Source organism: Passer montanus, unplaced genomic scaffold (assembly GCF_014805655.1).
Source record: "Passer montanus isolate IOZ18808 unplaced genomic scaffold, ASM1480565v1 scaffold16, whole genome shotgun sequence".
Taxonomy (NCBI): Eukaryota; Metazoa; Chordata; class Aves; order Passeriformes; family Passeridae; genus Passer; species Passer montanus.
The window spans coordinates 8,830,013-8,854,542 of NW_024363160.1; the positions used below are offsets into that span (position 1 = coordinate 8,830,013).

The following is a 24,530-nucleotide window of genomic DNA, read 5'->3' on the forward strand; positions in this document are numbered from 1 at the left end:
ACATTCCTCAATTAAAAAGAAAGTTGTTAGTCATTTACCAGATAATGAAAAAAAAAGTTCAAAAACTTGACAATTACTTAATATGTAGCATGGTTTTCAAGAGGAGGTACAGGGTGGTGGGGCAATGGGGAAAACAGAAGGAAGAAGAGGGGGAAGAAGAAGAAAATAGAAGTTCAACAGGCCCGAACAGCAAACCCAGACTCACTGTCACAAATCTGCTTCTCAGTAGTATCTAAGAAATTATGTGTTTGCTCATGAAATTTTCAGGGGCATGAATACACACCATTATATCAACTGGCATCTTTACCTTCAAGAATTACTGAGGCATGGGAACAAGTTCCAGTCAATTACACAAAGGCTCATAATTAATGGATTATTAAATTCTGAGCTGATGTTTTTGATATTTTGAAAAAATTCTGCATCCAGAAAATAAAAATCTAGATTTGATGCTGTAATTCACTGGATCATAGTCAACTAGATCCAGTGAATTAGAAGAACTAGAAGAATTACAGATAATATATTCACTGATGTGTTTTTATTAAGACTTTCACTACTAAGTTTCAGCATCAACAGGGAATAATTTTAGACAGTGTAGCTCATGAGAAGACCAAGTAAGTGAATTTACCAGGAAACAGTGAAAAAGCACTCTCTGACCCCAATCCCAGCTAAAAGGTACAGAATATGGAAGAGGCTTGTAAACCAGAAACATCTCAATCACTGAGGTATGCACTTCTTACCTCAGAGAAGTTTTTGATGTGAGTCCTGTATTATGGGCTTTTTTTTAAATTATATTTTCTCTGATATGATACTTAACCAAAAACTAAAGCACTTTAGAACACCTCAAATTAAGAATCATATTCTCTTTGTAAGGGAGAGATCTAGGTGTTCCTAATGGGTGATTCCAGAAACAAAAAAGCATATTGGAAAATAACTCTTATAGTCCATTGTTTCACACATTTGCAATAAATCCCCTGGAATAAACTTACTTCTAAAACAGATATTCAGAATGTAACGTTATTGATCCATGTGCTGCACATTGTATTAATTTGAGTAAGAAAGGTTTTAGGTTCACCACAGAACCATGCACAGTGACAGAAGGGAATTTGAAGTTAACATATTGCCTACAAATAAGAAAACCCAAAAGTTGCAATACAGAGAAGTTAAATCTTTCCCTCTTACAAAATAACAACTAATAAAATTTTACCTTTTGTTTCCAATAAGCATTATAACCATGTTGGAATTGGAATGCTGACGAGCATCTTCTAACCAAGTTGTCAAGTGGTTGAAAGTGTCCCTCCTAAGTATAGAAGAGAATGAGTATTAAAAGCAGTATTTTAATAAATCTTCTCCCTGTTAGTCCACTTTTCTACTTGAATAACCAACTCATTTATTAGTGCACATGCTCCAGGGATAAAAGCTAGTAATCCCTTTTTGAGAGGGAGAACAGGCAAACAAAAATTTAGCAAACAAGCAGTGTTAATGAACTCTGCCTAAAACGTAATTGAAAACATGTTTGCTACAAAAAGTAAAAAGGATTCTTAGAGCTGTAAGAATCTGTAATTTTATATACATATAAAAACTGAACAGAATTTTAAAAGTACCCATCAGCTTAACCTAAGCCTAACAATAGCACAAATAAACACATACTCGTATAGTAATATTTGTTTAACTGAAAGCAGAAAATGGTTGATAATTTTTATGTGAGTTTATAAGCTGAATAATAAATTTAGCAGTGAAATCTTTTAAATTGAGGTACACAAATGTGACACATTACAGTTTTTACAGAAGGTGTAAACTAAGTAATAAATCCCGTACTTGTAGAGTGGTTTTAAGGTATTGTATTTTATTTATTAATCAAAGACTAATTTACTGGAAATCCAAAGGAAATTATATGCTGCTTCAATATTTAAATGTAAAAAGAGAACAAAAGGAAAAATATCTAGGAAATCTCTAGTACAAGTGGTTGCTCAATGCAACAACAAGAGCCAAGACCCACAAAAGGAGGCACACAACTTAAAGAGGACTTTGGAGCCTGAACATTGTCATAAACCAGGCAGAGTACCTCTAGTACAAGTGGTTGCTCAATGCAACAAGAGCCAAGACCCACAAAAGGAGGCACACATCTTAAGAGGACTTTGGAGCCTGAACATTTTCATAAACCAGGCAGAGTACTCACAGTTTTACAGATAAACTGCATATCAATACTTTATTTAATATAGCAGGGAAACTTCAGTAACTTCTGATCAGCTACTAAAAAGTATCAGATTAAGACCCGTATTTTCCAACCATCATAAATACAGCAATGTAACAAGTTTCCTAGTATTCTCTATATAGCCAAACGTCTATGTTTTACTATTTCACTCCTTTGCAGAATAGCACTTCAGTAAAAGTAGTCCAGTATAATTCAAGAAAAAAATATCCCTCATGATAATAAAAATCTAGAAAGGAATTAATGAAACATTTTCAGGTATTTCTCAATTAAGGTAATCCAGAGGCTGATGGTCAATAGTTTATAAAAATATTTCATTTCATTTTTCCTGAGATTTTATGCATGCTTTCTCAACTACTATAGAGAGAAAACTGGAAGTATATAGGCTACATATGCTATATCTTATTAAAGCACTTAAAGAACGTTGACACAATGTTAGATTACCAGTATCTATACAAAAAGCCAAATTAGATGAGACACTTAGTGCTACTGTACACCACAGCACAATTCTACAAAGGCATACCACTGTAATCCAGTTGGAATTCTCACCTTGTAATGTCATACACTAGCAAAGCCCCTGCAGCCCCTCTGTAGTATGATCTTGTGATGGAACGGAAGGACTCCTGCCCTGCCTGTAAAACACAAAGTTTCATTACTTCATATCTAATACTTATTTTTTGTTCCCAAAAACCATGAACTTAGAATCACAGGATCATAGAATTCTACTTTTGAGAGATGGGGAAGAGTATGGAGGGGCAATCAGAAAGGGGACAACTGGGGACAAAGTCACCAACAGCAGCAAGAGAAGGCACATAGGGAGAAGAGACCAACTACAGCACAGTGCTGTTAAAAAAGGAAAAAAAAAAAATCGGAACAAGACCTCTAAACCTTTTTTGGCAATCCCTGACAACCCAATTTACTGAATGGCTTCACAATACATGAATCATTATTAGAGCACAGAATGGACTCCTAGCAACTAAGCTCTGAAGACAAATTTGAAAGGAAGCAAATAACCCAGAGCTTCACATTTGAATTCAATAACCCGCTCCCTGGGGCAGCTGTTGACACTAGAATAAATAAAGTCCATTGTAAATAAATGATGAATGACATCTTTACGCCCACCATCTGCTGGTGTAAAGGTTGTTGGAAGGCCAAGGATGCAGATTTTATCCGTTATATCATAAACTGCAGCCAGCTTTCAACAGTCTTCAGATGGAATTCTTTTAGTAATCATTTTATTAAGAAAAAACAGAAAATGGTTGTGAATTCAATTTTACACAATTCTGCTCCACAGTTAATCAATTTCCTCTGTACTTGATAAATAATACTTGTCAAAGCAGCTACAGATGCCAAAGTCATCTTCATATGGACTGTGAAAAACTTCAGTCTACATAAATTAGATAGTTCTCACAGAAAAGTATTCTGTAAAAATCTCAGCACCTAAAAGAACATGCTCAAAAGAATACAGTCCTGAAAAATAAATATTCATGGTTGCAGATCTTGAGCTCTTCATGCTCATGTTTTTCAGAAGAGCTATCTAGCACTTGACACTTGCTAGAAGAAATATTTACTTCTAATATTTAGCAATAACAGATGTTTTAGCATAATTCAAAGATAACACAGAACATGCTTAAGAAATACTAATGCTGAAAAAACCCCTATGTGCAGTAAATCTGTAGAACTATAGGAAATTGCCCTGATTTAAAAACATTAAACACAAGAATGAAATATTTATCAAATACAAGGAACCCTTCAGGCATGACTACAAAATATGGACAACTTTTTCTTCCCACAGAAGAAGCACTTTTCTTAATACTACATCTTAAATTCAAAGAGAACTTGATCTAGATACTGTCACTCAACAAGAACAGTGGCACAACAAGTTTAGATGTGTTCAGTCTTCAGAGAGCATCCTTATTTTCTATAATAAATAGTAACTTCTATTTAAGAAAACATTTTATCTTAGCCATTCCAGTGGAAACAGTTATAAAATACAGTATAAATCTAATTCAACACCATTAGAATACACTCACATATGCTCTTGGCCAAGAGACCAATACATCTTCATGTAAACTTTGGTAACAGGATACAGACAACCAGTAGAACACAACAAGAAGTAGTAAAAAATAAACAACAGTTTTTTAGTGTAATACCTGGTTTCCTACATAGAAACTCAAGTAAGCTTTACCACCTTTTCTTGGTGTGGTGACTAGCTCAAGTGGATGGTAGATAAATGAAACATTTCCCTCCTAAACAGACAACTTACTGTTACCAGGGTATTCCACACATTGCCTAAAATTACACCTGACCTGGACTTCACCTAACACATTAAGGCTGCCTGTTACACCTTCATAAATTCCATCCTGACACGCAAAATTGTTCATATACCTGAGTAAATTAATCATGGTCAAGCAATATTTCAGAGGTTCTAGCAGATCTCACAAAAATGTATGAATTGTGAATTCTTAAAAGAATTACTTACAAACGTTCAGTACATAAATACTGAAACTACTGTAATCATTTTAATTGTGTCTCACTTGACAATGGTGAAATTTAAATATCACCACTTCCTTAAGCAAAGGGTGGAAAATGGTACCTCCTTTGGTGAAGGGATCACACTTTCCATCTAGCAATAATTAATTTATGTTTACATGTACCCATGGACAAACTCAATTCCATTTCATTCTGAGCAAAAGAAAACTGAGTTTCTGGAAAGAAGCTTCATGATACTAATGTTTGTTTTATCTATAATGTAAAAATGTATTATACAATAGAAACCCCTTATATATAAAATTTACTACTACTACTAGTAAAGGCTAAAGGAACAGTATCATTCTGAATGAGATCTAGGTCAATATAGAAGGTCAAACACAGGGTTAGGTGTGTAGCATACTTTCCACAGTTTTTTTTTTATTTTTAAGCATCATTGTTACTTTTTTTCTTCATCTGACAGTTTTCTTCGTCCACTTCCCTTTTGTCCAAGGGGGACAAGCTATTTCAAAAGAAGTCAAAACTGAAAAAAAGTGTAGGCTATCACCCAAAACTGACTTAAAAAACCATGAGTGTACTATAACTATACTTTATCAGTCTTACAAAGAAGGACCAACCCAAGTCTAGGTGCTTGTTACAAGAGCAACAGATAGAGGCAGCAATACAGAAGCTCAGTATAAATTAAAATCAGCTTCAATACCAGAGAAGGGCCCTTTATCTTGAGTATACTTCTGTTATTACCATCCCCTTCATGTTCCTGTAAAATCCAGCACTTACTTGTTTTATTTCTCTTCCATATTAAAAAGTTTTTTCTCACAGAACAGTGGAGGTGGGAAAGGAACCTCTGGAGCTCCCCTATTCCAATGCCCCGGCTCAAGATTGAGAGTTCCACATACAGATGATGGGGGAGGCAGGGGGCTGTGGTGTTAGGAAGAGTAGGGGCACTAGTCAGGAAACAAACATTAAACAGGGTGTTTGCCAAGGCCATATTACATCCAGTACAGGTGACAGAAGCTTTTGCTTCATGACAATTCCAGGATACACCCACTGTCAGAGTTACACTGCAGTGGAAATGGGAAGATGGAGGATGTTTCTGATAACAGCCAGAGCTGACAGCTACCTCACAAACAGAAACTCCAGCTCAGACATGGCTGCCTGCAGGAACCTAGAACATGCATCCTCTCTCTTCAGAGAAACAGGTGCCAGGTCTGACATAAGTAGTTCACTAATCATGAAAAAATGTGAGCCTCTGATAAACAAGAAATGTTAGAAGTGCTAAGTAACATTCTTTTCTGGCTGTTTTCTACCCTGTAAGGTTTTACAATTCATACCATAATGGTTCACAGAAACAACCAAACTTTCTGATTGCAGAGACTTGTCTATATAGACAGTTCTAGAAGTCATAGGTCTTCAAACAAGTACAAAAATCTTAATCCCTGCTTCAACTGCATAGATGTATATCCAGTGTGCTTTTCAAAGTATACTTCAGTATAAAGACCAAAACACGATTTGAAAATAACAATGTAAGCAGAACATGAAGCATTATCAATCACCTCAGGTCACTAAGATACATGGAGACACTTAGGACCTGTACTAGGGTTTTCAGGAACATTTAAGCTATGCAACTGTTATCATGGACACAGTATCCCTGGCATATTAAAAAAAAAAATACTCCAAATATTACTATTCCCACAGGAAATCTTGGTGTCATTTCCAAGTATGCAGTGTAGTTGCATCAGTTACAAAATATGCAGGCAGGCCTTTGTTTTCAAAGAGTTACTTGCAAGTCCCTTAACTGCATATTTTTGAATCTATGAACAGGAAACATGAAAAGAGACAAGAAAGCAGTTAAAAAACCAGCATCCATGTCAGTGTATCTTCCTAGAAAACAGTCCATTAATTGTGCTGAATTCTCTATTCTCAATGATGAAGAATTCGTAAAGTTTCTTCAAGGACCAAGTTATCTGAGAACATCCCAGCAGGCCTTCAGCATCCAAGCTGACCAATAGTTTTTTTATAAGGAGGGAATGTTATCGTACACATCCACATGCAATATGAGAACTACAACTAGCTAGTGGCTCTAGATTCCCTCACTCTGAAACCGACATACACTTGTGGTATGTTCAAAACTGGTGACAGAACATTTTATTCACATTGGGAATAATTATTTACATGTTTACACTTTCCTATGTTACAAAGAAGACTAAAAAGACATTTAAGAAATAAACAACTCACAAGTGTCACACCACCTGTGACAGATGCCAGCTGGGAACTACTCCATAAAGTTGATCCCTGGAATAAAATGTTCCAGAAAGAGAAGCAATACATACCTTTAAATATAGTTTTGGAAGTTATAAATACATTAACAGCCTCTTCGTCACATGTCAACTTGTTTATACAAATGCATTAATCTTTCTTGCAATCATGTCTCCAATCCAGAAAAGAAAAGAACTTTAAGGTGATTTACTAGCATGTAGGACAAATACAGAACCAATGTAAAAATAAAAAACAACCCCTGCTGTTTCCAGCAAAAACATTCCCAAACAAAAAAACAGAACTAAAAATGCTTATGAAAAAGAATCTATCATAATATATAAAAGTCTCAGAATTTATGTGATGGCTTTAGCCAAGTTACATGTTGCTTGAGAATAACTCTGCCAGCATGCAGTAAGAACTGAAATTTCAAGAGGACTACAGATCTCCAAGGATTAAATTGTACATATGTCTAAATACAGGTAATTTGTACATCTGCTTCTTCTGCTGGTGTTGAATAAATGCCACTTAGATAGCCAGCAATTCCCAACACATCGCAGAAACAAAGCTTTAGCCTTCCATTATTAGAAATACACTTATAACTTGAAAGAAACTGTATTTCAAGCCTTTAGGTTTTAAGTGGCAACCCTCATTAAAATCAGAGTTCTACTGTGCAAAAAAGTGAATTCATATGCTTCCCAGTTAAGGCCTCATCCTAAGCAAGAGCTTGCTCTTGTAGAAATCTTGTAATTATCATAGAAAGTATGGATAAGCTGCCAAGAAATCAAAAAACAATTCGGAAAACAACGTGCCAATACTATAGTATTTCAATAACCAAATACATTTAAGCATGACAAAGGTTTATGAACACTAAGCTAGAAAGCATATCAAGTTGCCTCAGCTTCCTAAAGTGACATCATGGGTGTGAACAGTAACGTAAGCTACTGGCACTGAAGTTCAGATGATGGTCGTATTAAACAAACAGCAACAGGAATAACTATTAAACAGACAGATCTCTCTGCCTCACCCTTCAATCCACAGATCCAGAAATAAGTTAATCCTCCCACGTGGCAGCAAACAGAGTCTGTGACTGGTGATCAGACTAGGTTCAGAAACTAAAGTAGATTCTCTAAGTTCTTCCTGCAACTTCACATCAGTAATGTAACAGAGGGTCATGAGATGCAGCAGTATGCATGCAGGTACCAAGAGTCAAATTAGTAAAACTGTAGTAAAAACACACCAGCTGCCCACAAACATATGAAGTAAACAGTTAGTAAAGAGCTCTTGGGGGTGAACCTTACATCCTAGCAATTGTCAGAGACACTAGGATGAATATTCATTTAATGAATGAATAGAACTTTATTTGGTTCTAATAGAACCAAGCCAATTGCAAACACAAGAAATATATCTTAAATTCCAAGAATAATTAGCATATTCAGAATATCTGAATAGGAAATACACCTTTAACAATTATGCCCCAGCCTTCCACAAACATGCTTTTTTATAAAGCTCTCAAACTACAAGAAAACGCTATCAATTCAATTAGAAGTACACTTGTATGGAAATCAAGAATTTAGTTTATAAAAAACTTGAAAATTAGTTTATAAAAAACAATTTTAGCCTGTCTAAGCAGGACAAAAGTACTATATAAATTAATGTTTTTAAATAATGAATTTCCATGCAATAAATTGAAATAGATACTAAAAATATAGTATTCAAGGAAGTGTAGGAATTTCCTGAAATAGATACTAAAAATATAGTATTCAAGTACACATGAAAAGTTTGTATTCATACCAATTTAGAGAACATCATCTTTACTTAGTGTCATCACAGAGCTCTCCTACTGCAGTGTCTGACAGAAACACCCTCTTTCAATTACTGCTTATTTTTCCTCATCAACAATGATTTGTTAGTAACAGTCAATGCAATACAGAACATCCCCCTCAACAACAAAACCAAGGCCACTGACTCAGCCTGGTAACAAGCACAGTTCTCTCTACAACAATGAACTTTTTCTGAGGAGAAGCAATTTTAATATTTCTTAGTGTTATGCTGCTGCCACAAGACAACCAGCCTTATCTACACAGCTTATTTAAACTCAAAAACCTTAACAGCTTCCAGAACAGTCATTTTAATCCTTACTAGCTGCTGTAAAACCACTTCTAGTTCTCTGAAAGTTACGTGTGCAGCTGACACTAGCTCAAATACCACACTTCCACAAAAGAGTTGCTTATCTTATAATAGGCAATTACCAACTAAGCAGTTTGGACAAAAGTATTTCTCAGTCCATCCAGCTACTGGAAGCCATTACTAAGACTAAAGACGCAAGAGAAAGAATAATCTAAAGACACACAAAGAAACAATTTGGTCCAACACCTCATCTTTACAGACCTAAAAACACTGAAAAGGGATAGTGAAACCCAAAGACTCACAGAGCTAAACACCTGGGCGTGCCACAGCACACACAGCAGCAAGCTTGCAGAGCCCAGCACTGGGGAGATCCAGAACAGCCTGCAGCTGGGAGAGAACAACAGGACACTATTTGCTTGTGCAGACATGAACAGCAGTAGAGCTGAGACTGCTACACATGACATTAAGAATGCAAAGGCCACACTTAGTATCTTTCATGGAATGTAGATTTTTGTTTGTAGGGTTTTTGGGGGAGGAGGGAGCTGGGGCTAGGTGTGTTTTTGCATCACTCTAGTTTTACTGGACTACCAGCTCACAGGACCAAATACTGGACTACAATTTCTAACAGGCATACGTGCATTCTTTAAGCGTATCTTCCAGTCTGGCCTCATTCAAAAGGAATTCAGTTTGTGTACTCCCACATGGAAAACAGACTGCAGTAAACAGAATTAACTTCTGTAAGATGCTCCTAATCCAAACTAGGATGATAATGAAAAAGTAAAATATTCTTGAGTTATCATACAAGGTCACACAAACGGATCTCACAGACATGCAACAGTGTTAGCTTCAGCTGTCCCTGTAAGGTGCAACATACTCCTGCAGTGAGGTATGCTGCAGCTGCCATGTGTTCCCATTACTACAACAGGGCTTTCCTTGGGGCTGCAGTGATCTGCTGAAGACAGCACAAAATGAGCACCGTTGCATGAAACACCTGGCCAGAAAAGCCTGAATTTTAGTTTGATTCTCTTAAACAAGCAAGTTCATTGTTAAGCAATCCAAACAACTTTTATGGAGCCATGAAACACCTGGCCAGAAAAGCCTGAATTTTAGTTTGATTCTCTTAAGCAATCCAAACAACTTTTATAGAGTTCTCTACTTCTTATGCCTCTGCTCAGGCTGCATCCACTTTAGTGATGGATTAAAAGCAGATGTATAAGGCTAGCACCAAAAAAGAGAAGGGCTAGTGCCGTGACTCAGTAAGCACCAACCAAAACCATAAATAGTTCATGTGTTTCCTTAGCAACAGGTGTAAAATGAACCTTCTCTCATCAAACAGAAGTTGTTACAGCTTAATAAATATAGAGATAACATGAGTAACAGCTACCAGTTTTGGCTAACAGAAAACCAGAAAATGCTCAATGCAGACAGAACACAGTAACCTTAGTCATTATGGACACTTGTGTACCTTAACACTCATAAGTAAAATCCCTTAAGAATCACCTCATCATGTTTTATTTTTGCTATTCCTTCAACACCTTGGTACCCAAGGTCAGAAATGATACAGTGGAATTCAGATATGCTAACAAACCAAAACAGGATTAGAACAGAAACATCCTGTATTTTAAAAATCACATTGCATACAGTTAAACTTTTAATTAAGGCCAGTATACTGTCATTCACTGCATATAATTTATAAATTATTAAGTACAACATCAGCATACAGCCTAATCAGTGAATGAAAGCGTTCAATTAATGTTTTTAATTTATGTATGATATACTTAAGAAGCTAGCCAGAAAAAACTTCCCACTCAAATAAAGTTTATAAATTATAGTCAAAAGCACTTGGGTTGCCATTTTGGCTGGACAATTTGCAGGCATTCAAGACAACAGCCAGACTGCAGAGTCACTGAGTCAGAGGCACCAGGAAAAGCATGATCTACTGAAACACAGTTGAAGTTCACTCGTTATCTAAGGAGATTAACAGAATCAGTTCCAAAGCCAGTAGTAAAATCAGTACTTTTGCCTACAGACAATCTACCCCATTTTTAGAAAACAAGGACCAATATAGGTATGTAGTCATATGGTCACACAATATACTAAGGGTTTGATTATGAAGCTATTTTTTTTTATGCAGAGATTTACTTGTTTATTGAACTTAAAAATACTCAGCCACCTTGGTAGTCTGCAATCCACAATTATAACAGTAAAAATGCTCAGAGCAGAAAAAGCCTAAAGTAAGCTGGTCATATCTTTCTATGCCTTTTTCTTAGAACTTCCAACGAGGCACAGGTGTTAGATGCCATTTCAAGTAAAGAACCTGTAAAATATGTAAGATCTTACCTATGAAGTTCACTGAAATATTACTTTTATTTACATTTTTAAATACACATGCATGCATCCATATATGAATACATGTTCCTCCACTGATTTGCTGTACCAAAAAAAGCACATACATGAGGCTAGGGATCACGTACCTTTCAGTTTCTAAAGGTATCCTAAAATGCTTTTAGAAAAGGAAACAGGCAACTCTATCTTAGAGAACAGTCAAATACATTTAAAAGATATAGCTACCAGCATGAACATCTTAAACCTACTTAATCACAAGTGTAGACAGTGATGCTGACTGCTTTGTAGTAAAGTGACTGACAACACAAGAATAGGCAATGTATGTTCTTAACCTGAACCCCCTCAAAAGTCAAAGTCTGAATTTTGCAAAGTGTTTTGAAACTTAAAGCATTCACCAGTCCCTTCTTGACTGAAATATTTTCTGTCTTGAACTTGTGTTTTCAAGTCTTCTATGAAAAGTGAGCCATGTGTTTTCTTCTACCTTGGAAATGCAAACATTTCCTCTAGAGAACTCTTGATTAAAGGTAGCAGACATGTCACAATTTCACAACAGGATTTTGTCTTTACCAAATCTTGCATGAATGCACAGAGAAAGATTGTGGAGAAATAGAAGTTCTTGGAAATACAGAAGACTTTCATCAAATAGTGAGACAGTATGAATTCCAGTCTTATAAATCTGACAAAGCTTGAGGAAGTTACAGTGCAAATGCCAAACAATACATCACAACAAGAGAAGGATATATTAGCAATTTTTTAACTTTATAGATACCAAAGAAAGCTGCAAGACAAAGTACATAGTCTATGAATGCTGATGATAGAGAGCTTAACCAGAACAAAGAAAAAGCTAGTGGAGCAATATGTTTAAACAATTTTTATGAGTTATTACTTACCGTATCCCATATCTGAAGCTTTATCTGTTTTCCATCAATAGTTATCATTCGAGCCCCAAATTCTACACCTGAACAGATTTTACAAAACATTACATTATTAGCACACATCAGAAAGAAGAATATCAAGTACTACAAAAGTAAGAACATAAGTTCAGTCAACATCATAGGAAAATAATCTCTTTCACAACCTGCTTTTAGCCAATTTTCCCCCAGCCTGAAAGAGCTTTCTAGAAGAAAGGTAACTGTTACTGTCCAAGTGTCTGGGAGGTATTTTCAACAGTTTTCCAAACCACTTAGTAGCTCTAGATTAGAGGGAGAAACACACCCTTCTGAATGTAAACAGGAAATTGAAGAGTCACAGTTATTTTAACACTCTACCAATGACAGATTGCTGGGGGCAGTTTAGAAGAAATGAAACCTACAATTCCTTATCAATAAAATAATCTATTAAGGGAGCATACAAAGTCACCTACAATTTTATTACTCTACTAATTAAAATCCACCCGTCTTTAAGAAAAAAACTACTTCCCAAAATCCTAGCTAGTTAAAGAACAAGTTTTATAACTGAGGGGGGAAAAGTGTGTTCCAAATAAACAAAAGTGACTTCCTCAGTGCAAAATTCAGCCTTCTATACCATTTTTCAAGCACTTTTGAGATCATTAACAAAATCAAGTATAAATTAAGGCTATCAATGCAGCAGTTAAAATCTAACAAATGGCTAGAGAGAGTGGACATATTTAAAGACTAAGTTTCCATTAATCTATAATCATTATTTAAAAAAAAAAACTGATCTGCTAGCTGATATTTTGCTAAAATTGGTCATTGTCTAGACGTGGACTCAAGACTTTCAATTATGCAGCCCTGAGTTGAAATATTCCAAATGTCTCTTCAAGAGCTTGCTTAGAATCTTTGAGGGCACAGTGTTGCCTCTTGTGGAATGACTTTTGGGGAAAGGGCCAGAGTTCCCCAAAAGGATACTGGAGCCAAACAAAAGCCATTGGCCAAAGACCACTGTGATCTATAGCAACCAAATAATTTGCAGCAACTGTATGCAAAGAAATTGAAAGAATGGAAGTGGAGAGGCAGGAAGGAGGAAGCAGGCGAATGACACTGCTCTTCCTAAAGTTCACTCCAAAGCCAGGGGAAGGTCCTTGGACTACTATACATGTAAACATTGAAGGTTTTACCCGATCTCGAAATGTGACTATAGAGCTGCTGATTTAAATTCAGCCATCATTTAAAATATGTTTAGTTTCTGCACACAATCCCATTAAAAAATTAAAAGGATATTTATACTATTCCATCAAAATACATGCCAGGAAAAGATACTGAATTTCAAAAAACACAAACAGTTTGACATCAAGTTTGCTCTCAAAGAAGGAATAGAAGCTGATCAGGTTTATAATAGGGACATGTCTTACAGGCAGTGGGCAAAACAGCTAGAATGCTTACAATGGTTTATTTAATTAACACATTTTCAGGACTTTCAATACAACCATTAGGGCATTTATTAGTTAAATTCAACCCACCACATCTCCCCCACAGGGGCATTCATATGACTTTGAACCCATGTTCTTTATTTATCTGTCTTTCCTAATCTGTTTGGGTAATTGGGAGAACCTGGCCAAAATACACATATGTCCTCACAGTTAAGGAGGCATTTCCAGCCTCTTCCGATGCCTTCAGGGACTACCTAAAAACAGAGGCCAGACAAAATCACGGGGAATAAAAAAGCAGTTATATTTATTGAAGGGCCTTCAGGTACATTTTGGGCAGAAAAGGCCCCACCCCAGGGGCTACACCCAAAAATGGATGACCAGTCACAGGTTTTCATACTTTTGTAAGTTTGGTCCATTGGCATATCTTCCAATTACAGCTTCAGGTAATGAAATAATTTACCCCACGTTTGCTCCCCTCCCCACATCACTTCTGTTTACATTTCAGGGCCTGACACAGTAAGGTGTCTTTGATTTCCAGACCTAGAAAGGAATTGTTTTTGTCTGACCAAAATTTGAGAACAGTAGCTAACACTATGTGGAGTTTAGAGTTATACACTAAACAATTGCAGGATTACAAATATATGAAAAATATAAAAGCTAAAATCCTTCTTCCCTCCTTTTCAAGCAACTTCCCAGGCTCTCTTATGACATCCCTCATTATGTTGCTTCTAGATTCACCTCCTCATCTTACTAGCTTCAATTTCTGCCCTGCTCCCAGATTTCAGCTAGCTGTATGCCAAGCAAAGAACTGGCACTACAACCACCCTGCTGAGGTGAAGCTGTTTCCCAACGCCTATCAGTCTGAGGTGACAGCGCTGCCAAACGCATGAGTGATACATAAGGTGTCATATATTTGGCAGTCCTAAAGAAGAAAAGATGATAATAAGTCATGCCTCCCTAAAGTACTCAGGCTCTTTATTCAGCCAGCCTATCTGCTGCCAAGACCTCACAAATATCTGAAAACTCATGTTAGCCAAAGAATTTGTACTATACAACAGGCACACACAAGGTGTGGAAAGACTTGTCAAGAGAAAGAGAATTCATAATCAAACCACCTGATACATTCTGTTACATGAAGAAAATCTGTTTATATTTCAAGCAGCTATTTCAGTACTCCCAAACATAGGAAGCCTACCTACCCCAGGGCACAAACTAAAAATAGAGATTAGGACACATTTTGTGCAAGGCTCATGATTAAAGCTGATAGGTTCCTTGAAAGAACATGAACAAGTTGAAAGGTTCTGCAACTTCCTCTGAGACCAGCATCTGTTATGCTTAACAGCAAAAGTGATCGGCAGACTAAACCTGCCCTCAGAAGAATTTACTACAACACAATTCCTCTTATTTTGTGTGGAAAGATAAATAAAAGTTTGTATTATTTACTGTAGTTAGTCAGATCAGAGGCAATGTGTCAACATGTATTCATTCCTCCAGTATCAAATCATACCTAACACAAACTGTCCACATACAGTTGAAGAGCTGGGAAAGAAAATCCCTATCCCTTCCAAAAGTAAATACATTCACACTTCAGTCTTCTAGTCAAAAGTTAGTCTTCCCAAATAAATTTTTTTGTTCATCTTTAAGGGTAACTTTGCTACAGTTTATCTGTAATGCGTCTTCAAGGTTTTGTGGCTAAGTTAGTGTTGTGTTCCCTAGCAAAAAAATGCCACTTCCATCACTATCAGTGCATTTCAAGCTTGTACAATTCTACTGCGCCCGCTTTGCTGAAGAAACAGCTTAGATACTGCAGCTATGAACTTTTAAAATTGTTTTAGATTGTACCCTCCCAATAAAAAAAAACATAACTGACTCTACAAGCTAACAAGTACTCATTAGAGATTCACTGCCACCTTAATACAGCACAAATCCTGCAGTTCTGCAGCACAACAAACTCATAAATGCATGCTGAGGTACCCCGACCCCTTAACTACTAATAGTGGGCAGCACAAGAAAGACCTACCAATAGTGAGATCGTGGACTGGTTGAAACCGCTTGTCTGTGAACTGTAACAATAAACATGATTTCCCAACACCTAAAAGAAAGAAAAGAAATAAATGTTAAACAAATTTTTAACTAAGTCTGTAAAGGACCGATAGAAATTAATTTAAGGAAATATTACACGTTACTTAAAATTAATTACTAAAACTGAAGGTATAGATCTCATACTTTGAAGTGTATGAAACTTTTTAATTACAGCTTTTAACGTTCTAGAAACATTATAATCAAAACAGTTATTTTCAAAAATTGAACAAAATTATTTTAAAAAAGTAATTCTGCTTTAAAATTAAGTGGAAAACAAGTTTTCTAACAGACCATCAAAGTACCATTCACATCCTCTCTCCTCAATAACTACAGGGCTTGCTACTCCTCAAAACCCTTTACCTGCTTCTCCTTCAGTACTTCCAGCTTTCTTCCAAGCTAACTAGATCCTCAATAACATCAGTCTCCCATCTATCTCCTTATTTATCTACTGAGGTAACCACAGCATATCTGTGGCTGCTTACAACCACTATGTGCTGCTGCCCACTGGTCCCACACAGGCCAAAAAGCACTCCAAGAACTGGCAGCTGAGTTTTAAATGACAGTCAGACAGGTAACACAAACACCATCCCCCTCAAATAACCAACTAGTGTCAGAAATCAGTGTAACTACTTCCCATTACATGGACACTGGTCAGCAAATGGGCAATTTCTTCTGTATGTGAACACACAAAAAAGCAGAAGTTAATACAGTCAGCAGGAGTACTCAAACTACCTAGGTTTGTAAATATACTACTTTTTACAATTAATTCTTTCCTTCTTTTACATGGAGGGGTTATTCTTCCTGTTCTGCGCAGTCAAACTTCATCTTTTCAGCCCTTAAAATTTGACAGCAATATATTTGGTTTAAACTCTGAGCTATTATCAAATATTATATTGTAGCATCCCAGTTCCTGCTGTATTTTGTTTTATCTGTCCAGCAAGATAAAGCTATTCTAGCCACATACTAGAGGTCAGCAACAATTAATCATAAGACACATATCTAGTAAGAAAAGATAGCAAACACAGAGATATGGAAAAGAGCCACACTGCTGACAAAAGATACACATACCAGAGGTTTGCATATAGTGACACTGGTCTTTCTAGTACCAAATTCAGCAAAGTTTTTTAGTGTGGCTTAATGAGGAAACAAAGCCTACAGAAATATAATCACCACCTATCTTATTTTGGACTTTAATTCTAAGACCAGTAGCCAGTTTCAACCAAATCTAACAAATAGGAAAGCTGCATTTAGTTTTGTCACAAAATGAGTTGTGGCCAACTGATGGCACTAAGATTAATATCCCAAACAAGGCAGCAATTCCAACAGACTAAGCCAGTTGCTAGTGCTGCTGTCTCTACTCTCTTCACTATGCTCCTGTCCATTTCTGCACACAGCTTAAATGAGTTCTGAAGCAATTTCAGTTATCCGCTGGGTTAGTGTGCTAATCTGACAAGAGGAGTGACAAAGAAAACAGAAATGGCTCAATGCAGGCTCAGACAAGCCTAAGAGTTAGTTCAAATGAGGGAAAAGAAATGCAGCAGCCAGCAGATCAATAACAGAGTGGCATGGAACTGTAGTCCAAGGTAAAATCTGCAGCATCTGCCTTACTAGATTTTTTTTTTTTTTTTAGCTTTCTGACTTAGGATGGCAAGCTGTCAGAACACAAGCAGCTTTGAAGTAGGTATAGATTCTGTTCCTAAAAAATTAGTTAACATAAGAGAAGTTGAGGAGAAGTGGGAGAAAGCACTGCAGGTAAAAAAGAAAGAAACAGAGAAAGGCAGAGTATGGGAGCTGTAGGGACAGAACACAAAACTGCATGAAATTTTAAAATATTAATAATTCTACTCAAAGAACAGCTCTTGTCACAGCTGGTGAGCGAGCCTGCCAGGGGAGGGACTAGGCTAGATTTGCTGTTTGCAAACAGAGATGGGCTGGTGGGAGAAGTGGTGGCTGGAGGACATCTGGAGCACTGTGATCATGAAATTACAGAATTTTCAATATTTGGTGAAACAAGGAGGGGCATCAACAAAACTTCCACAATGGATTTCCAAAGGGCAGGTTTTGGCCTATTCAAGAGACTTGTTCAGAATGTTCCTTGGGAAGCAGCCATTTAAAAGAATGAGTCCAGGAAGGATGGGCATGCTTCAAAACAGAAATCTTGAAGGCACAGGAACAGACTGCCCTTATGTGCTGAAAGATGAGCCAACAAGGAAAATGACCAGTCTGGATGAGTAAGGAGCTCTTGAAGGAAGTAAGGAAAAAAAAAAGAGAATTTTGGAAGGAGGTTCAGGTATCTCTGGAAATGCTTAAGGGAATTGCTAGGTCATGTAGGAAAAAAACTTAGAGACACAAATGTCCAGATAGAACTCAATGTGGCCACTTCTCTAAAGGACAATACAAATATTTTTATAAATACACTAATGGCAAAAGGAAGGGCAAGGATAATCTCTATTCTCTCTTAGATGCGAGACAGAATTTAGTAACTGAAGATGATGAAAAGACAGAGGTATTTAACACCTGCTTTGCCTCAGTTTTCAATAGAAAGACAAGCTGTCCTCAGGACAACTCTCCTCCTGGGCTGGTAGATGGTCAGGGACCAGAAGAGTCCCCCGTTATCCAGGATGAAGCAGTCAAAGATTTGCTGAGCCACTAACACGCTCACAAATCTATGGGACCAGATCGGATCCATCCCAGGGTGTTGAGGGAGCTGGCACATGAGATTCCAAAGCTGCTCTCCATCATTTACCATCAGTCCTAGCTCAGCTGGGAGGTCCCAGATGACTGCAAGCTGGCCAGTGTGATGCCCATCCACAGGAAGAGCTGGAAAGGAGGATCTGGGAAAACTAAATCAGGGTTTTAGCCAGTCAGCCTGACCTCAGTGCCCAGAAAGATTATGGAACAGATCACCCTGAGTGCCACACAGCACCTACAGGATAGCCAGGGGATCAGACCCAGCCAGTATGGATTTAGGAGGAGCAGGTTGTGCTTGACCAACTTCGCTCCTTCTATGACCAGGTGACCCACCTGGTGGATGCGGGAAAGGCTGTGGATGTTGTCTATCTGGACTTCAGCAAGGCCTTTGACACTGTCTCCTACAGCACCCTCCTGGAACATCTGGTAGTCTACAGCTTTGACTGGTGCTCTCTTCACTGGTTAACCACTGGCTGGATGGCTGGGCCCAGAGAGTGGTGGTGAATGGGGCTGCAGCCAGTCATTAGCGGTGTCCCCCAGAGATCAGTGCTGGAGCCAGTCCTGTTAGTGTCTTCATTGATGATCTGGATGAGGGGGTGAGTCCACCATCAGTAAATCTGCAGATGACACTAAGCTGGGAGCATATGCCAATCTGCTAGAGGGTAGGAGAGGTGAGTCCACCATCAGTAAATCTGCAGATGACACTAAGCTGGGAGCATATTCCAATCTGCTAGAGGGTAGGAGGGCTCTGCAAAGGGACCTGGAATGGTTGGATGGATGGGTAGAGTCCGGTAAGATGAAGTTTAACAATTCCAAGTGCCAAGTCCTGCATTTTGGCCACAACAACCCCCTGCAGTGCTACAGGCTGGGGATGGTGTGGCTGGACAGTGCCCAGGCAGAAAGGGACCTGGGGGGAATGGTGACAGCCGGCTGTCCCGGTGGCCAAGAAGGCCAACGGTGTCCTGGCCTGTGTCAGGAATAGTGTGGCCAGCAGGAGCAGGGAGGTCATCCTTCTCCTGTACTTGGCACTGGTGAGGGCACACCTTGAGTGCTGTGTCCAGTTCTGGCCCCTGAGTTTGGGAAGGATGTTGAGAGGCTTGAGCACATCCAGGAGGCACCAAGGCTGGTGAGGAGCTTGGAACACAAGCCCTCTGAAGAACAGCTGAAGGAGCTGGGGGTGTTTAGCCTGGAAATAGGAGGATTAGGGGGGACCTTATCACTCTCTATGACTTTCCAAAAGGTGGTTGTAGTCAGGTGGGGGTTGGTCTCTTCCTCCAGGCAACCATTGACAGAATGAGAGAACACAGTCTTAAGCTGCATCAGAGGAAGTTTAGGTTAGACATCTGAAAAAAATTCTTCACTGAGTGATTGGACAATGGAATTGTCTGCCCAGGGAGGTGGTGGAGTCACGATCCTTGGATGTGCTGAAAAAAAAGACTGGACGAAGTATTCAGTGCCATGGTTTAGTTGATGAGGAGGTGTTAGGTTAGGTCATAGGCTGGACTTAATGATCTCAAAGGTCTTTTCCAACCTAGGTGATTGTGTGAACAGTGTTTATATACACAGATAACTTCTATATCACCAATTAAATAAAACTGCCCCACTGGAGAACATAATCACCACCTCACTTACAAAAAACCTGTAAGTCACACCAGAAATAGCTTTTGCCATTAACCTTGCAAAGTGATTTCTGCTTCAATGGATAAACCAAAAGCTTAAACCAATCCAATATTCGTGCAAAAATCTTACAAATGTTGGAACAGTATTTCAAAATCTAAACAACAAAACGACATTTTATTAGGTATTCCAGCACTAGTTCTCAAGTGGCAATCTGATATTTCTTCTCCTTCTAAGGCTGGTGACTGAGTCAGTTGAATTGAGCATACAAACACTAGCCTCAGCAGAGTGAAAATGACAGACAAGCACAGCCCCTTTGATGCAGGCCCTGTCTCAGACTGGCACAAGATGACGGCACCTCTAGCCACTCCTCCACAGCAGTCCTTTTAGAAGCAGACTGCAGACTGATGGGCTCACACAGAAGAAATAACTAGTTTCTCTTTAATGCCATTCCTGCTAGATCAGAACCTTCCTACAAAAATCCCCATCTGAAACTCCCTAAGTTTTGTATGGCTGTTGACTGAAATACAGGTTTCATTTTAATTTTACGGTTTTAAGATATTGCACATTTGTATCACAAATGTTCTTATGAAAAGAGTTTGTAGCCCAAATCACTTCCAGGGCCTGAGCTAACTCCCCTATCATAGACAGGAACATGTATCAGAGACAGGAGCTGTATATGAATGCCTGAGTAGTTTACCACCTTGTGACATAAACAGACGCTGCAAAGATCAGTTAACAGCTGCAGGCAGCTAATTCAATGGCAGGCAGGTGGTTTAAAAATAACTACACCAGTTAACTCTAAAACAGTGGCTGCTTACCAGGTATCTTGCTCACTTAGCTCTGTAAATCTTATACCTGAAATGAGGCAGACACTGTGAGAAGTAGCTGAGAACATCTTGATGACAGTCAATTGCAGAATGCAAAAGAGATAGATTCAGCTATTTATTAACCCATTCTCCATTTTACTGCCATAATTATTTTAATATAGCTTGAGATAAACCACCCCAGAAAAAAAATCTAGTGTTTTCATATGAGAGAGCTTGGATACACTTCAACAACCACAGTCAACAAAAGCTCTTGCTTAGGAACAAATGAAAACAATGGATTATGTGCTCAGAGGGAAGGCAGCTTGCTTCTTTGCAAGTGCCTGTTTAAGGATCCCTTCATTGCTTCTTAGCACTCATCAATGATGGGAATAGAACTTGTGCAACAGTAATTTTACCCTCCAGCTCTAAATTCTGAACCAGCAGACTGAGTTGATTCTCTAAATTCCTCTACCTCCCTTAAGAGCTTCCTCTTAATCTGGGTGCAACTCTGCAGTCAGTTTGCTTAGACATTGCCAGAACTTTGCTGTTGTCCACTTCAGCCCAGCTTCAACACAGCAAAGCCACCCTTCTCACTCAACAAGCTACACCAAGAAACAGATCCAGCACAGTACTGCACTCATCCAAAACACCAGTATGTGCATGAGACTAGGGCTACGAAAGACATAGCAAAGGGAATAGTTATCCTTTTCAGTAGCAGGCTGCATCGTAGGACTTAAAAGAAAAGCAGCTCTGGAACCACAGCACAGGTGATGGTACAGCTGAGCATGTCTTTGGCTAAGAGAGCTGACTTGCTTCCTTCTCTCCTTCTTGATTCCCTGTGAATAGGGCAAAGAAAGTTCAGCTACTGGCTGCAGACTCAGGTCTGTACTACTGAATATGAGGAAAACTTCCAGGCTTTTCTTACCTCCAGACAAAACTCAGTGTTCCTTTCACTGATGTTTGCCTTGAAAAGCTGACTTGGTTCAAAATTAAAAATGCGTCAAAAAAGAGGGTAGGGGGAAGGTTAAGAATTTCTTTACTTGCTCACATGAGCACCAGTACAGCCCCAGAAAGGTGACAGAGGAAAAGAACTGCAGTAGTAGTCCTCTAAACCGTGGAATAAAAACTGAATGCTAAAGAAAAATCTCCTATGTTAATCTGCCTGCTGTCTCTGGTGAGTAGACTCACTTCTTCCCACACAGCTCCACCTCCTTACCCAAAAGAGCTCTGGCACTCTTTTAAGCATACCTACTATTTGTTTAGTTTTGTTTTTCAAATCACCTTTGTGAGCTGAGCTGGATCTCTGAAGGATCACACAAGCAGTGATTGTGAGAGCTCAGAAGCAGCAGAGCTCATAGTTGAGACCAGAAGAGGTAACGAGGTCTACTCATTTTGGTAGCAGATAAACCCTGGATTAATTCAACAATCTCAGAGAAATGTTTTTCTTGTACTTGATGGTGATCAATCAGTCCACCACACACAGAGATGAAGACCTACTTTCCTTTGATATCTTGATATCTCTCACTAATCTAGATCCAGTTTCCTTCCTTGAAAGTACTCCAGAATGTGGAAAGCATGACCACAAGGCCAAATCACCTGGTTCAGGCACTAAGTGAAAAGCTACCCTAAAAAGAAGGTAGTTTTCTACTGCATTAGTGGGTGGATTCAGATCATGGCAGACTATCAAAGTCACCACTCCGTAAGGGGAGCAAGAACTCCCTCTTCCACATGTAACCAGCTATGTCAGCTTGGATGTCCATGAAACCGGTGCCACAGTAACAACTGAGCTGAAAAAAGCTTCTTGCTTTCTTACCTTCCTTTACAAAAACAAACAAATCTTAAAAATAGGGTAACACAGTTTCAAATAATAGGCAAGATTATATATACATATAATTATTATATATAAAAATAGGTTCTTATCTAGATGATATATATAAGAACCCAGATTTTAAAACTAACTTTGATTTTAGCCATGTAATTACACATTACAAATGTCACAAGATCTATACACCTTTAACCTGGTTTATGAAATACTTTTAGTTCTTTCAAGTAGCCTGCAGAGCTTCCAGATGTTTCATAAGCCCTTTTTGTATCACAGGCTGCAATTCATTCCCTCTCTCCTCCCTTTCCAACCGTAGCAGCTTTATCAAATTCTTGAAAGTGCAGTATTATCTTCTCATGGGCTAGGCATAACAAGACATGAACCAAAAGCAAAGATTTTTGTTAACCTCTTCTCAGTCAGTTATGTCTTAGTCAGAACTCTACCATCAAGTGGGAAAGCTTTATTTAAATTTATTGGAAGGACAAATTAAAAAATTTCAAACTGTCACATAAAGAGCAAAGGGAGTTCACATACAAATGTAAACATGGACAAGAACAGAAGAAAAATAACCTCCAAAATCCTTCATGCTGCCTATGTAATTGTGGGAAAAGTAATAAAAATGGCTCTTTTAAACCTGATTCAGCTTCAGCACTTAAACATTTTCAATAGCATATTTGAAGCCAACGATGCAAATTTTTCCTTTCTATATAACAATTAGCACAGGCATACAAAGTTAAAGGAGCTGTTCAGCTTTACCATATTTCAGTTTGTATGGCACTGCTCCACTGCTAATTTTATGTTTTAAAAGTAAGGAAAAATTACTTCCAAACAAAATTAAAATACATTTGAGTCTATAAAAAAGCTTCTTCATGTTCTGCATGGTCACAAACCACTTAGAAACTGCCAGCCATTCATAATAACATGGTTTTAGATGAAATTGGAGATTTATTTTTTTTTTTGAGTGGCAAGGTGTCTGGGGTTTCTTTTAAAGAAAGTGTTAGGAATGAGTACAAGTGTGCACACTAGTAGCCTCATGAAACCATTTGTAGGGACAAACAGTTTGTTAACTTCTAAGAGGCTAAGAGGATGTTCTTACACAACACCCAATATCTGCTCTTTTGTGATTAAAGCATAATTGAAAGGGTCTCAAAGCAAGATATAACTAGTACAGACCAGCACTCTGGTGTTCAGCACAAACAAGTTCTCCAGCTATCACAGGATATTAATGCCAGCTCTGGTGAGATGAAAACCAGTTTAGCCAAGAAGTACTACTAAATACTTAGAGAAAATAAGGGCAAAAGACTCTGGTCATACACATCACTAGCTAACAAGAGCTGCTGTTCCAGAGCAAAGTGCAGAGACACTAGAAGTATTTCACAAAGAGGACTGAAAAATAAAGTAAATTCAATTGCTTAATTTCAACATTTGAAAGTCTCCTAGACAAGTGAAATGTTGACTAGACAGCTTACTTTACTCTAGAGAGTGAGAATTAGATCACCAAGCAACTGTATTTTCTTTCATCATCACCTCCTCATAAGAATAACTTGAGACACTCTTGGTCTACGAGCAGCAACTGCCTGCTGAAATGGAAAGGTGAGTGAAAGTCCATTATGCAAAAAGCTCAGCAAGTTGCTGCAGTAACATTTAAGAAAAGCAGGTGGACCTGCTCATGGAAAATGCAGCAACACTGATCCTAAAAAGACACTGAGATAGGCTACAACTAACAAATTATGTTGCTAGCAAGAAATTTGA

At 38.1% G+C, this 24,530-nt stretch overlaps 1 protein-coding gene across 1 annotated transcript in view; it reads right to left on the reverse strand.

Moving 5' to 3' along the window:
- RAB2A (RAB2A, member RAS oncogene family) overlaps positions 1 to 24,530 on the reverse strand; it is a 43,393-nt gene that overhangs the window by 15,185 nt on the left and 3,678 nt on the right. Inside the window, exons 2-5 of the mRNA XM_039703114.1 lie at positions 15,778 to 15,849; positions 12,319 to 12,386; positions 2,759 to 2,841; positions 1,205 to 1,297 (exon numbers count right to left, since the gene is read on the reverse strand). Of these exons, the coding sequence (XP_039559048.1) occupies positions 1,205 to 1,297; positions 2,759 to 2,841; positions 12,319 to 12,386; positions 15,778 to 15,849 (316 nt within the window). The remainder of the gene's footprint in view (positions 1 to 1,204; positions 1,298 to 2,758; positions 2,842 to 12,318; positions 12,387 to 15,777; positions 15,850 to 24,530) is intronic.